At 40.5% G+C, this 13,030-nt stretch overlaps 3 protein-coding genes across 5 annotated transcripts in view; 1 reads left to right on the forward strand and 2 right to left on the reverse strand.

Moving 5' to 3' along the window:
• LOC309688995 (clathrin coat assembly protein AP180-like) overlaps window positions 1-1,101 on the reverse strand; it is a 30,863-nt gene extending 29,762 nt beyond the window's left edge. The window contains exon 1 of one of the 3 annotated variants that reach the window (XM_082505107.1): window positions 114-1,101. The gene's annotated coding sequence lies outside the window, so the exon portion shown is untranslated. The remainder of the gene's footprint in view (window positions 1-113) is intronic. The other 2 variants (XM_082505108.1, XM_082505109.1) reach the window with 2 other exon arrangements.
• A 1,917-nt stretch (window positions 1,102-3,018) lies between these two features.
• On the forward strand, window positions 3,019-8,446 carry pgm3 (phosphoglucomutase 3). Its single transcript, XM_082504524.1, has 13 exons — window positions 3,019-3,125; window positions 5,080-5,288; window positions 5,390-5,574; window positions 5,677-5,744; window positions 5,933-6,066; window positions 6,211-6,406; window positions 6,489-6,646; window positions 6,745-6,828; window positions 6,918-7,016; window positions 7,122-7,241; window positions 7,326-7,448; window positions 7,681-7,854; window positions 7,978-8,446. Exons 2-13 carry the CDS (start codon window positions 5,082-5,084, stop codon window positions 8,065-8,067), a joined length of 1,638 nt encoding a protein of 545 aa, XP_082360650.1. The 5' UTR covers window positions 3,019-3,125; window positions 5,080-5,081; the 3' UTR covers window positions 8,068-8,446.
• A 229-nt stretch (window positions 8,447-8,675) lies between these two features.
• On the reverse strand, window positions 8,676-13,020 carry ngs (notochord granular surface; the record flags this gene model as incomplete). The annotated part of the gene is made up of 11 exons (XM_082505869.1): window positions 12,789-13,020; window positions 12,493-12,658; window positions 12,112-12,261; window positions 10,895-11,014; window positions 10,694-10,789; window positions 10,283-10,417; window positions 10,085-10,195; window positions 9,897-10,007; window positions 9,681-9,805; window positions 8,885-9,154; window positions 8,676-8,769 (listed from the first exon to the last, which is right to left on the reverse strand). Exons 1-11 carry the CDS (start codon window positions 12,983-12,985, stop codon window positions 8,676-8,678), a joined length of 1,575 nt encoding a protein of 524 aa, XP_082361995.1. The 5' UTR covers window positions 12,986-13,020.
• Between the last annotated feature and the right edge of the window lie 10 nt (window positions 13,021-13,030).

Consider the following 13,030-nt stretch of genomic DNA (forward strand, 5'->3'; position numbering starts at 1 on the left):
ATGTGTGGGAGGGGGTGGGGGGAAAGCAGAGAAAATGAGCTGGATAAATGTTATTTTCGCAGTAAATCGTGTGGTCACGTTGTTAATATTCGCCGTTGCATGAGTAGACTTACGCAAGGTTGTGAATTCCCGGCGGCTCGTTCTGTTATAGGCTCCGAGCGTTCAGTTCAGCACCTTGGAGAGCTAAAGCCACTCGGTTATGTAACAAGCTGGCGACGAAAGCTATTTTCTCAACCCGGTGAAATTTATTCCAGCAATGGAATAGACTCGTCTAATCGTAGAACAGTGTTTCTGAAAAATAAGGTATATAAATCAGCGCTGCATAAGTCGGTCAAATGTCCCTGTTGGGGGGAACACCGGTTTTGGCTCCCTTTCCCTCCTTCGTTGTTGCATTAAAAAAAAAGCTTTTGAATAAACGAAGAACCCGCAGTGCAAAGCAGGTCGTCAGATTGCGGCTTTTCTTTCCTCTTTGATCCGTCAGTCTCGGCTCGGAAATGCCGTTTCAGGCTGTGGTCCTTTCCTCAGATAGAAAATTGCGCACCGCTTCCCGTCGCCAACACTGCGCAGCGCAAGAGGCTCGGGAACAGGAAAAGCGAGGAGGGAATTTCCTTTTCCCCTTCCCCCAGTGGTTTGTTTATTTATTTGACCTGTCTACAAGTCCATCCAGACTCTCCTCTCGGCAGCTTCTCGGACAGCGTTGGGTGACACACGTCGCATCACCACGTCTCTTAAAGGGGTGTGGGCATGGGGGGGTCACAGTACAGAAATCGCTATCAATTTGCGCCAAAGGGTTAATACACCAGCGTCATGGTGGCATACTAGCTGCTGCATGTGGGCTGTATCCCACCGGGGCTGCTCGTAGATCACGCGGAGTGACAGATGATGAAGGTGAAACAATTCCTGCTCTAAGCAGGCTCCTTTTAAATATGTGATCGGCAGAGGTATTTTTAATCACACGTTAAACCACAAAAAACTACTGATCACAATATTTTTTTGTTTTGTATTTGGGAACATCACGTATTTTGTATTCAGAGCAGATGATATTGGGGATGTATGCCATATGGTGAGTTAGCGTATTTGCTTGTAGCTCAACTCTGCCAGAGAGCTCGATAATCACGATGCATTCTGGGTAGACCCGGCCATGTTGTTGTTCACGTAAAACCAAAGTTAGTCATTTATGCTGCTATTATGAGCCCTTGGCTTATCTGATATTGTGAATCTTGTTTATGTTCTTGTTATTTAGGCTAGGTTTTTTAATTTAATTATTAACAAGATAATTATTTTAAAAAAAAGATGGACACCAGCCTGTAGCCAGATTTGGGCTTATCCAGGTTAACTTCAAGGTTGACCCTGGATTCACTTCTTGCCAGGCTAAATTGCCATGGTGACTTACGCTGCCGAACTAGTGATCAGTAGGTGTGAAACTACACACATACATATATTTAAATATAATATGAGTAAAAGGTTTGGACACACCTAATTATTTAATGTTTTTTCTATATTTTGATGACTATTACAGTGTAGATTTTCACTTAAAGCATATGGAATTATGCAGAAACAAAAAAGTGTGAAATAACTCAAAACATGTTTTAGATCTTCAAAATAACCACTCTTTGCTTTGATTACTGCTTTGCACACTCTTGGCATTCTCTTAATGAGCTTCATGGGGTCGTCACCTGGAATGGTTTTATATAGTTGTGAGTAGACATATACACACTTATTCAAACTATACATTTTAACGCATGTCATAAATTATGTTTATATATATCGTTTATATTCATATTTATGTCAGTATTTTTAGCTTATCTAAGTTTTATTGCACTGTGTGAAGAAGTATTGCCTTCATTTTGTTATGCTTGCATAATGACAATAAAGTCTAGACTCTTGAAACTTTTAACTCACACAGTTGACATTTTTTTCCTGCTTTCATATAGGCTAAACTTTATTAGTTCAGCAACTCTTTCCCCTTTCTTACAGGCCAAACCATTTCAAGTACACAGACATTCATAAAATGCTTTCAAAACCACACAGATGTACAGTGCTTACCCACCCATAATGCTGATTTAAATGTAGAAGCTGGGTTACTAGCATTCTTTACTATAAGATCAACACAGAATGCAACATTTTCTCAACAAAACATTTGTGGGACTCAGTCAGGCAACCAGTGAGGCTTGGCTCTGTGATTCATGCAGAAAAACATTTTTTGGATCTTTGGCCCTGCAAAGACACTTTGCATAGTTTCTTTTTACTTGGTATTTTTAATGCTGCAGGTTTACATATTTCTTTTCTTTTCCAGTTTATAATTTTACATCTTATAGCACCACATACATCTTTATTAGGCAAAAGGTTTTACTTGGAATTTTAATATTGCAGTGTCATAATGCCCTTACGTTTCTACACTATAGTTACACTAAACTGTACAGTGAATCTTTCAGAATTAGAGTAATTCATACGTTAAATTGTTTTTCATGTATTTTATTATGGTACAGTGTTTCATTACAGCACTTCATGTTTTGGTGCAGCAGCAAGTGGAAGGGCTTGTGGTGATGCCAGTCAGAGGGAGTCGCAGAGACTTCTGTGTGTCTGAGGTGTAAAATCCTACCCAGATTTCATTGTCGCATTTCAAAAGCTGGCTTTCCGGAAACAAAGGAATAAAGATTTTGCTTTCGCAGCTATCCTGCAGCCTGTATCCATGAAAGAGATGTCTGATATGAAGTGTACGGGAGGTGCCCAGTCAGGGCACTATAATGCATGACGTCGGCGACGTCACGATCCAGTGCTCTGCAGAGCTCTAAATAGAACCCTCAGTTGTATCACTTCTGTATTTTAATTTTGTTTTACTTCTGTGTTGTTTTACTTTTGTTTTTGTTGTCTTTCTCATTGTGAAAATGAGCTGGGAAAAAAATACAATAATTAGGAAAATAAAATGTACCGACAGTAAAGTATAAAAAAGAAACAAACAAAAAAAACGCTCGACTCTGGCTGAGCATGCGCTGTGTATTCGCAACACGTGACGTACGCGGAAATGAAGCCACGTCTCCCGTGAGAAGGGAGAAGGAGGAACCTAGATCCAGGAAGCTTTTCACTGACTGCACTGTAGTGGAGATACTTCAGAAAACACAACAGTAAGTAAATTAAAATTAAGCGAATCTGCTGCACAGCGCAACCTTTGGTTTAAACACAACGCGTCTATTGTAGTCTCTTTGTTTATGTGGCATGAGACGATTTTATGTAACTTATTTTACTTGGGAGAAGCACGTAACTTTCTTTGCCATTCATTTGTTGTGCTTCATTTTATTGAGCTTTATACTTTGCCCTCATTAAGTGCTGTCAGTGTTTAGTCCAGTCGCCGTGTTTTTAATCTGTTAAATATGGTTAAATATGATAAACAGCATTTTAATAAAGTAAGCATTTCCAGACAAGGGCTTGGGCATGTGACCTCAAATCAAAATCACGACTAATTAAAACATTTTACCCAAATTACGATTAGCGAACCATTATTTATAGTAATAACCTTCATGGTTTGCTAGGCTTGTTTTGCAAATATGTTCAAACAGTAAAGCTGGGACACACACACACACATAACATATACAGGTGGTATTACCTTTGCTAGAGCCAAAATTGTATTTATTTATTTATCCTTTTACTAAACTGCCTTCAAGTAAACAAACAGGCATTGCTGTCAAACATGTTCATCAAATATTCCAGCCAGCAAAGAAAAACAGAATATAAACAAATAAATGAAGTACCTTAAATTAACTCATTCCAAGTATTTCTGTTTTAAAGCATTCCTCTTTTCCAATCATTTTATACACTGAAGATAAATTGCATAATTTTTAAATGCAGAAAAACTTGGAATAAACAAAACTACACTTATAAATATAAAACTTTCCAATAATCAAAAGGCTTACACACCGAAATTCCACCTTGGCTCTTTATAGAAACCCGAAACTTAATCATATCATATTCTAACACAGGAAATGCTTTTTTTTTCTACGACAACCATTAATGAACAGTGTCTATGTAACTTAATTAACAGCGTGATAATCAGAAAACTTGAAACTTAACTAACTTTTAATTACATCAACATTAATGTTATTCCTCCAGCTTTTTGTAAAAGATATGCCAGGATACTAAACCATAATGTTAATTTTTTACAAATGCTCCAACCATTTTAACATAGTACTTAGTACATGAGTTACTTCAAGCTCGATGACATTCATACCTCTCGTTTCTACCGATTTTACAACATTGCTTTTCTGAATAAGATGTTCTTTATTACTCCAATGAATTTGGTTTTATAGTTCTGTTTAATACAGCTAAAGTGTATGCTGGATTTACTAATCTGGCAGTGCAAACTTCTGTAAAAGGAATTCTTTTTTTCTTCACAAAAAATGTGAAGAACCTTTTTAGCAAAGGTTCCCTGAAAAATGTAATTCTCTGAAACCTTCAGAGAGGCTTCAGGAACCTCCAGGGAACACTACCTGAGGAGTTACCCAGAAATTATTTTGTGAAAACTATTGTTTAGAGGGAGCACACCCTGAAGATTCCCTCTAGGACTTTATGAAAAAGAGTCTTGAGAGAAGATGCGTAGAGTGTTTCCTACAAATTTAGTGTTTGCAATTTTCTTTTTTTTAGGAATGTTCTCTGAGGGTTTGTTTTGTAAAACCTTCATTTAACCATCATAAAACTTTCATTCAAAATTAATTTGTGAAACTTTAAAGACAAACTTCAAAGGGAACATTCTTTAATAACAAAGACTTGTACAAAATTCTCCAAAGAACATTTTTCGAGAATTCCTTATTTAAAAACAATATCAGGGAACTTTTAGGGAACTTCAGAACTCCTCTAAATAGTCCATTGTTTGTTAAAGAGTTTATTTTAAAAATTATCTGTTAATAAACAGATAATCATTTTTTTTGATAAGTGTTATGGTATGCATCGGTAGCTTGAATCCCCTGCTTTTATTGCATAATAATAACTGTACATGTTATAATTCAAGTAAGGTTAACATGGCGGGGCTTTTAAGGAAGATCTTAACACTTTCTCTGCCACTGATGCTTTTCTGATATGTTTCAGCAATGGCCGAATTTCAAGAAATATCAAAGCTGTCCGCTTTGCACCCGAAGCCCGCAGGGCTTGTTTTGCAGTATGGTACTTCTGGCTTCAGGACCAACGCCAAACAGCTGGACCACATCATGTTCAGGATGGGTCTGTTGGCCACAGTGCGCTCCAAAAAGACCAAAGCAACCATCGGTGTCATGGTCACTGCATCGCACAACCCAGAGGTTAGAGGGATTCATAAGCGCAAATAGCTATGGTTTATTTTCATCATAAATTACAACTTCAGCCCATTCCTGTTTGTCTCATCATGTCTGTACTTGTGTAGGAAGACAACGGTGTGAAGCTCGTTGACCCGATGGGCGAGATGGTGACACAGGACTGGGAGGAGCATGCCACCCAGCTGGCCAATGCAGATCAGGAAGACTTGCTCACTGCTCTGAAGAACATTATAGAAAAGGAGGCCATTAACATGAGCCAGGAGGCTAATGTGTTTGTGGGAAAAGATACTAGGTATAATGTCTTACTACAAACAAATAAATCAAAAACTGATCAAATATAAACCTGTGTGTATGAGTAGAATAGCTTCTTTACAGTCGTGTCCTCTGCCTGTAGGAGCAGCAGTGCCAGCCTTTCACAAGCAGTACTGGATGGAGTTTCTGCTCTTGGTGGTCACAGCAAAGGTAAGAGAAGTGGATACCTAAAAGATATTCCTGTGATTGGCTGCCCCTCAGCTGGGTTGCATTAAAATATATGCTTTGCAATATATTAGTTTCCTTCTTTGCTTGGCTTTTTTGTTTTTGTTCTTTTATTGTTGGTTCTTCTTCTGGCTCCTTATCTGCCTTTTTATCCTTTCCATCTGTCCTTTCAGACTATGGTTTGGTGACCACCCCTCAGCTTCACTACATGGTCTGCTGTCAAAACACGCAGGGTAAATATGGAGAGGCCACAGTGGAAGGATACTACACTAAATTCTGCCAAGCTTTCATTCAGCTCACCAAGAATGTAAGAAGCAGAAGTGTGTCGTGTGTTATTTTGCGCTTGCATTCAGTCACTCTTTGTTTGTTTGTGTCAACGTGTTTTATGATACATTCATTCATCCAGGAACTACTCCTTTCTTTCTCTCCTCCATGGTTTTCTTTCCATTAGACGTCCAACCGTACGGATGACCAGAAGCACCTCTGCCTGGATGGCGCTAATGGCATTGGGGCTCTGAAGGTACGTGAGATGGAGAGTCACCTGAAGAAAGAGCTACAAATTTCTCTTAATAATGATGGCAGCAAAGGAAGGCTGAACCACCAGTGCGGAGCCGACTATGTGAAGGTGCAGCAAAAACCCCCAACAGGTGCGCATAGGGCCAGTTAAATTACTTGAATGTACTGTAATCGTTTTAATATGCGAGACCTGTCTTGCATTCTCACATGAAGGCATTAAGATTAACCCAGGAGAGCGATGCTGTTCCTTTGATGGCGACGCCGATCGAATAGTTTATTACTACACAGACTCTGAAGGAACATTTCACCTGCTGGATGGAGACAAGATGGCTACCCTCATCAGCACTTTTCTCAAAGAGCTGCTCACACAGGTATACTCTAAAAAAAAAAAAATCATGTAAATGACATACGGGCACGCACTTACCAAGAATCGCTGTTCTTTGTATTTTTTCTCCCTTGGAATGCACAGGCTGGACTAGACTTGAAGATAGCAGTAGTGCAAACTGCTTATGCTAATGGAAGTTCAACACACTATCTGGAGAACACAATGAAGGTGACAAAAAAAATTCCACAGAGAATTCAGGTGTTTTATTTAGTATTTATATGGAGAGGACGGTTCTCACAGATTTATTTGACAATTAGGTCTTAGTGAGGTGTACGAAGACTGGAGTGAAGCATCTTCACCATGTAGCCCAGGAGTTTGATGTCGGTGTGTACTTTGAGGCCAATGGCCACGGAACAGTGAGTACACACATATGCACACATATTTAAATGCACTGAAAATCACCTGTAAGGCTAAAAATCAGAAGTAATGTGTCATCCTGCGTTTGTTTGTGTTTGGATCAGGTGTTGTTCAGCAAGGCAGCTGAAGAGAAAATCCAGCAGCTGGCTGAGGACACAAACGTCAACGACGAGAGGAAGAAAGCAGCTCTCCTGCTGCGAAACACGATCAACGTCATCAACCAGGCACGCTCACGCTGACATCAATGTTGAACTGAGCTCATGCAGACAATGGAGCTCTGTTGTTAACGTTGATATTTTCTTTTAAAGACTGTAGGAGATGCCATTTCTGACATGCTGCTGATTGAAGCCATACTGGCCATCAAAGGAATGACTATCCAGCAGTGGGACACCATCTATACCGACCTGCCAAATAGGCAACTTAAAGTCAAGGTGCTCATATTGTATAGTTATGTATTATATCCAGGATATAAAGTGTGACTGATAGAAAGAAATACGCACTTTACATTTAATTTATTCCATAGTATGATACAGCAGTGCCGAACCAAACTAAGGAGGCTTTTATTTTTTTAGATAAACGTTTGTCTACTATAACCCTGCACATAGCCAGTTAGAGATAGTGGCTCCTGAGGGTGATCTTTTTTCTTTTTCTTTTTTTGTGTAGGTGGCGGACCGCAGGGTGATAGACACAACAGACGCAGAGAGGCGGGCGGTGACCCCAGCAGGCCTGCAGGAGGCCATCGACAATTTAGTGAAGAAATACAGACAGGCTCGCTCCTTCGTGAGGCCCTCTGGCACAGAGGATGTGGTGAGAGTATATGCAGAGGCAGACACGCAGGTGAGAAATCTATTTTCCAAGTTTTCTCTGTTATTGATTCTCAAGCCAGTGTTACTGAGGTTAAAAAATATCTGGAAGGGAAGGGTTTTGTGAATAATACTCTGGCTCTCTGTGTTGTTTCAGGAGAGTGCTGACGCCCTGGCACATGAAGTCAGCCTTGCAGTGTATCGCCTTGCTGGAGGAGTTGGGGATGAACCCAAACCATTGCATTAGAACCACAATCACACAAACACACCATATTGATCGATCAGAATTACAGAATTGCTGATCATTATTTTATTTTTTATTTTTTTAAAGTCAGGTGATACCAAATGATTTTATATTGTCCTTATTTTCTTTGTATTTCTGTCACTCTGATGATGGGGTACACATGAGGGGAATTAATAAAGGTTGGGGGAATTGTGTGTGTGTATATAAAATTTAAACAGTCAAACAGCTGGTTTTAATGTGGGTGGTCATTTCACTTGGTCCCAGATATTTGTGAACAGTTATTTTAAATAATTCCCTTAATTTTCATTAAATCATGTAAGTTTACATAATGACTGTTGAATCGGCTTTGCTGCTATTATTTGAATTAAATAATGGAAAAAAGGAGAGTGGGTTTTTTTTTAATTACAGTGAAGTAACACTGATAGAATTCTATGATTGAATTGACAACCACAACTATTTTTGCTTGCTGTTTATTTTTCTTACTTTCAGTGACATGCTCATGTCACACAGGAGGGTTAGATAAGCAGAGGCTGAGAGCGAGTTAGGACCAGGCAGAGCGGAGTGATGACGGCACACCAGATGTACTCAAAAAGAATCACAGAGCTGGGGGTTTATTCTTCATCTGTGTCATCGGCTGCTCCGGAAATGACGATGGTGCACTCCTGTGTGTCACTTTCGTAAATGTCCTCATCTGTCTTAACTGTTCTGGGAAAGGGGAGATCAGACAGAATAATATGATTACTGTGTAGTCACTAGAGATCTGGCTGAAAATGTTACAGGTTTTATGTGTCATGCATTCCGTGCCAAAGTCATCCTCTACCTGATGAGGACCGTCTTTCTCTTGGACATCACTGTTGCCTGCTTCTCTAAGTTACCATCAGCCTGGATGTCTGATGAGGCTGCTGCTATTCGGCCAGCACCTGCAGCTCTCTCAGTGCTGTTACCGCTTGTATCACTCAAAGATCCACCCAGCTTTGAAGGTGCTGAGAGAGCACATTTGCTATCACTGGAAGGAAGTTGCAAGCCTCCAGTCAAGGAAAGGTTTTGGACCATGGTGCCCAATCGGCTGTCTTCCCCCTCAATCAGTTTTCTAACACACAAACATACGAAAAAAGAAAGGAAAACTGATGACAATTTGAACCAAAGTTTTACCGGTTTACATCCATCTGATCTGTTGCCCGATTTTCTTTCCACATCTTGTGTAATTTTGCATACCTCCACCTTTTCTTCCTGTTTTCCTTCTTGACAGCCACCCTTCCACTAAGGCCATTTCTAATGAGGCTTCATTTATCAGTTGTAAATGAATGATTAATAGCTCAGTGTTAAGTGGTTTACCAAATAAGGACAGGTACAAGAACTGGACTGAAAATTAGTGAAAAAGGGTGGCAATGTCCAAAGAAAAACATTGAAAACCTTCACAAAGCCTTGAGAAAATTAGAAGGGAAATCTGTTTCTTTGGAAGCAAACTGTAAAGAAAAAAAGGAGTGTCTCAAGACTTTTGCATAATACTATTTATTTTCTACTTGATGTAAAAGCCACACACCCACATCTGTGTGTGTGCACATTAACAGTTTAAGTGTTCTAAGTGCTTAAAACCTATTGTAATGCTTGTTCACCTGTAGGTGGCGATCTCAATCTCCAGAGCCATCTTGACATTCAGGAGGTTCTGATATTCTCGCAGCAGCAGAGCAGTCTTTTCCTTGCTCACCTTCAAATGCACTTTAATTCCCTCAATGTGCTCCTGTTGAAATTACATCAGAGGTGTATGTTTTTTGTTGTGATCAGGCCATAGGATGACAAAAAATATCTCTATAAGTCAGTCAGTTAGTTACCTCTAAGCCCTTCTCTTCATTCTTATATTTCTCCAATCTGTGACGGATCTCGGCCTCCAAATACTCATTCCTTGTCTTCAGTACCTCCAGTTCATGTTCTTTGTCTAGGATCTAATTGTGCATATGTACACTGAGTATCCAGAAAAGTTGCAGAATGAACCACAAGAAGAACAGAAAGTAACACTCACATTCTTCCTATAGGCAGCAATTTCCTCTCTCATACTTCGGACTTTTTGAATATGTTCACTGGAGGTGTTATCAAGATCCTGAAACTTGGTTCTATACCAGGTCTCCATTTCCTGGACAACACAGAATGAGATGCAAAGAGATCTAGAGACTAATTCTCCAGAGTCGGGGCATACTTCAGCTTCATCAATGCCACTTACCTCCAGGTTTTTGGCAGCAATGCTGTCGTACTGAGACTGAATCTGTTTTAGGGCAGGGGAAAGGTCTGGGAGGCCAAACATGAAGTCAGATTCAGAGGATGCTGAAGAGATGTGCAGGATCAACTCCTCAATTTCCTTTCAGTAGAACAAAAACAAACACGGGTGGGGGACAGTTAAATGAGCTAGGAACATTTTCAAATCTACCACTCTGCCCCACAGATAAATCAGAACTTGTCTGTTTGACTTCCTCTGAAGTTTTCACACCAAATAGATAACTGCAATATTTATGGTCTTACTCACTCTGTCCATCAACACGAGCTGGATTTGACAATAACCAGCAAATTTACAGCCCGTTAAACCACTGATGGGGAATATGAATGACATGCCAACCACGAGGCAGCTATGTGTTACCTCTTTGTGAACTCTCTGCAGGAAGGAGAGTTGAACCTCCAGATTTTCCAGCTGCCTCTCCAGCGCAATCCGGGCTGAGGTTGCTTTGTCCACATTCTGAGAAGAACAGAAACAACAGGGATATAAATGTAATTTATTTTCACAAGCAGCTGCTAAGTGTCTTTATTCAAAGTTACAAATTGACTTTTCATTGTGTCATACCGGGCGTAGAGCCTCAATCTCATACTCTGACTTCTTCCTGGTCTCCAGGGCTTCATTATATCTTGCCTTCAGCGTGTCCAACTGGCCCAACATTGCCGCCTTGGCTGCCAAAGACAGATCCTGTACAGGCCACAGATACAACTGTCAAACTCCTGTAGAATCAAAAAACAGTGCTACCCCTCTGCGCTAGCGCTACCCAATGTGGGAAAAGAGGTAAAGGAGGAAAACAGGACACAGTTGCAAACCATTTGACAATACACAAAAAAACAAGAACATGAAAAAGAACCGCATCATTTATGTGCAACAAAATATTACAAATACATGCACACACATAAAATTTTAACACTTTGGCCAGCTTATCCCAGCAGGGTACTTATTTTCCACACCAGAGTTTCTGCAAAAAGAAAGAAAAAAAACAAAGAAAAAAGAGAGACTGTGGAATCATGACAGCACAAGAACAAGCTCTAAGTACAAGATTGATAGAGGCTGGTGGGTTTTTTTTGTTTGTTTGTTTGTTTTTGTTTTTTGCCTGTCCCGTTTGGTTCTTTAGCCATCAGAATTGTTGTCTGAAGGCCTTGCCGTATTGGTCCATTTGATCGACCTCTGCTATTATTATTTATTTTATTTTCAGTTGTTACAGACGGGATAGACATGGCTGGGGGACAGGAAAGGGAGAAAGAAAAGGAGAGAGGGGGAGGGAAAGAAAAACAGAGGGGAAGAGGGACAGTAAGAAGGGGCACTTATAAAGAAACAATCTCCTGGATCACCTGTTGAGAGAGAAAAAAAGAGAGCAACATAATAAACACAACACCATCGCAATAATGTAGCTTAGTGTAAATAACAGTAAATACTAAATATTGAATGTTGTAGTGCAGCACGCAGAACCGGCAGCGCACAATGTCCTTTGAGGTAGCAGTCAACAAAGGTGTAGTTTGTGTCTGTGAGCAGTGAACACCCGTGTGTGCACCTGTGCGTACACCTGTGTGGATGAGCGTGCTTGTATTCAAAAGGTTTGCCCATGTAACAATCTGCTAGAGGGTGTGGGGAGCCATAGCCCCGTCCCCCAGGACGACAACAACACTCCATCAATATTTTACTGCTGAGGGGTAAGAACTGAACAAATAAGGGAGTGAAATAATGCAGTGGTGACTACAATAAGGACCCACACCAGCTCTCTCAGTTTGCCACTTAAAAAGTCACTTGACTCTCTCTCTCACCCTTTGCTCTCTCATTTTCTCTGCGTCCCTGTTCACTTCCTTCAGCTGAGACTCGTAGAGTTTCCTAAGCCCAGATGATCTGTCATAGCTGCTTCTCAGGGCCTCAATCTCAGCCTCCAGCTGCTTGTTTTTTGACTCCAGTGTTCTCACCTAAAGCAAGGAGCATGAGAAACAGGTTAAAAGTAAAAAAAAAACAAAAAAACCCCCAAAATGTACAATGTGCTTCATCTTAAAAGGTTATGAAGCACTATGTGTAATATTAACTTTTATGTTCTTGTTCATTTCTGAATAAGAAAAACAGACAACAGAGCAGACCTGTGTGTATGTGTTTCAGGTTTTATTATAAACACAGAAGCAGAATATGGTTGGACTGCAGATTACTTTTTCGATATACACTGTCAGACGGTCATTGAGGATGACCATCTCCTGCCTTTCGTGGGTACGAGTCAGCATAAAGGCCCGGTTCTCCTCTGCAGCCACATCCAGGTCCAGTTCCAGCTCACCATCCTTAGACACACCAAAGCACAGAGCTCCCATACTTGTACTGCTTTAGGAAAGGAAGAGAAAACTTTTTTCTGATTGATGTTAGTATTTTTTGTTTCACACTTCTTTAAAAAGACAAATCTGAACACAACTAACATAAATAACCAATAAATACATTTTTACACGTTACCCACCTGGTCAGTCGAGCCTTGTTACTGAGGGCCATGTGCCCCCTTGTCTCACCACTCCGGGTGAAGCTTGCTGACCGATGCCGGGTCTCCTTCCGGGTGGGAGATGGACTGGAAGCCCGCAGCTGGCAGGCAGAGCTGGCTGCCAAAGTGCCCTCGAAATGACGGCGGTATGAAGACATCCTCTCTGGACTGCGGCTCATCCTGGCAGACTTCACTTATGGAGCTGAACACTGGAAACCGGACGC

Source organism: Aulonocara stuartgranti (genome assembly GCF_965226115.1).
Source record: "Aulonocara stuartgranti genome assembly, chromosome: 15".
Classification (NCBI taxonomy): Eukaryota; Metazoa; Chordata; class Actinopteri; order Cichliformes; family Cichlidae; genus Aulonocara; species Aulonocara stuartgranti.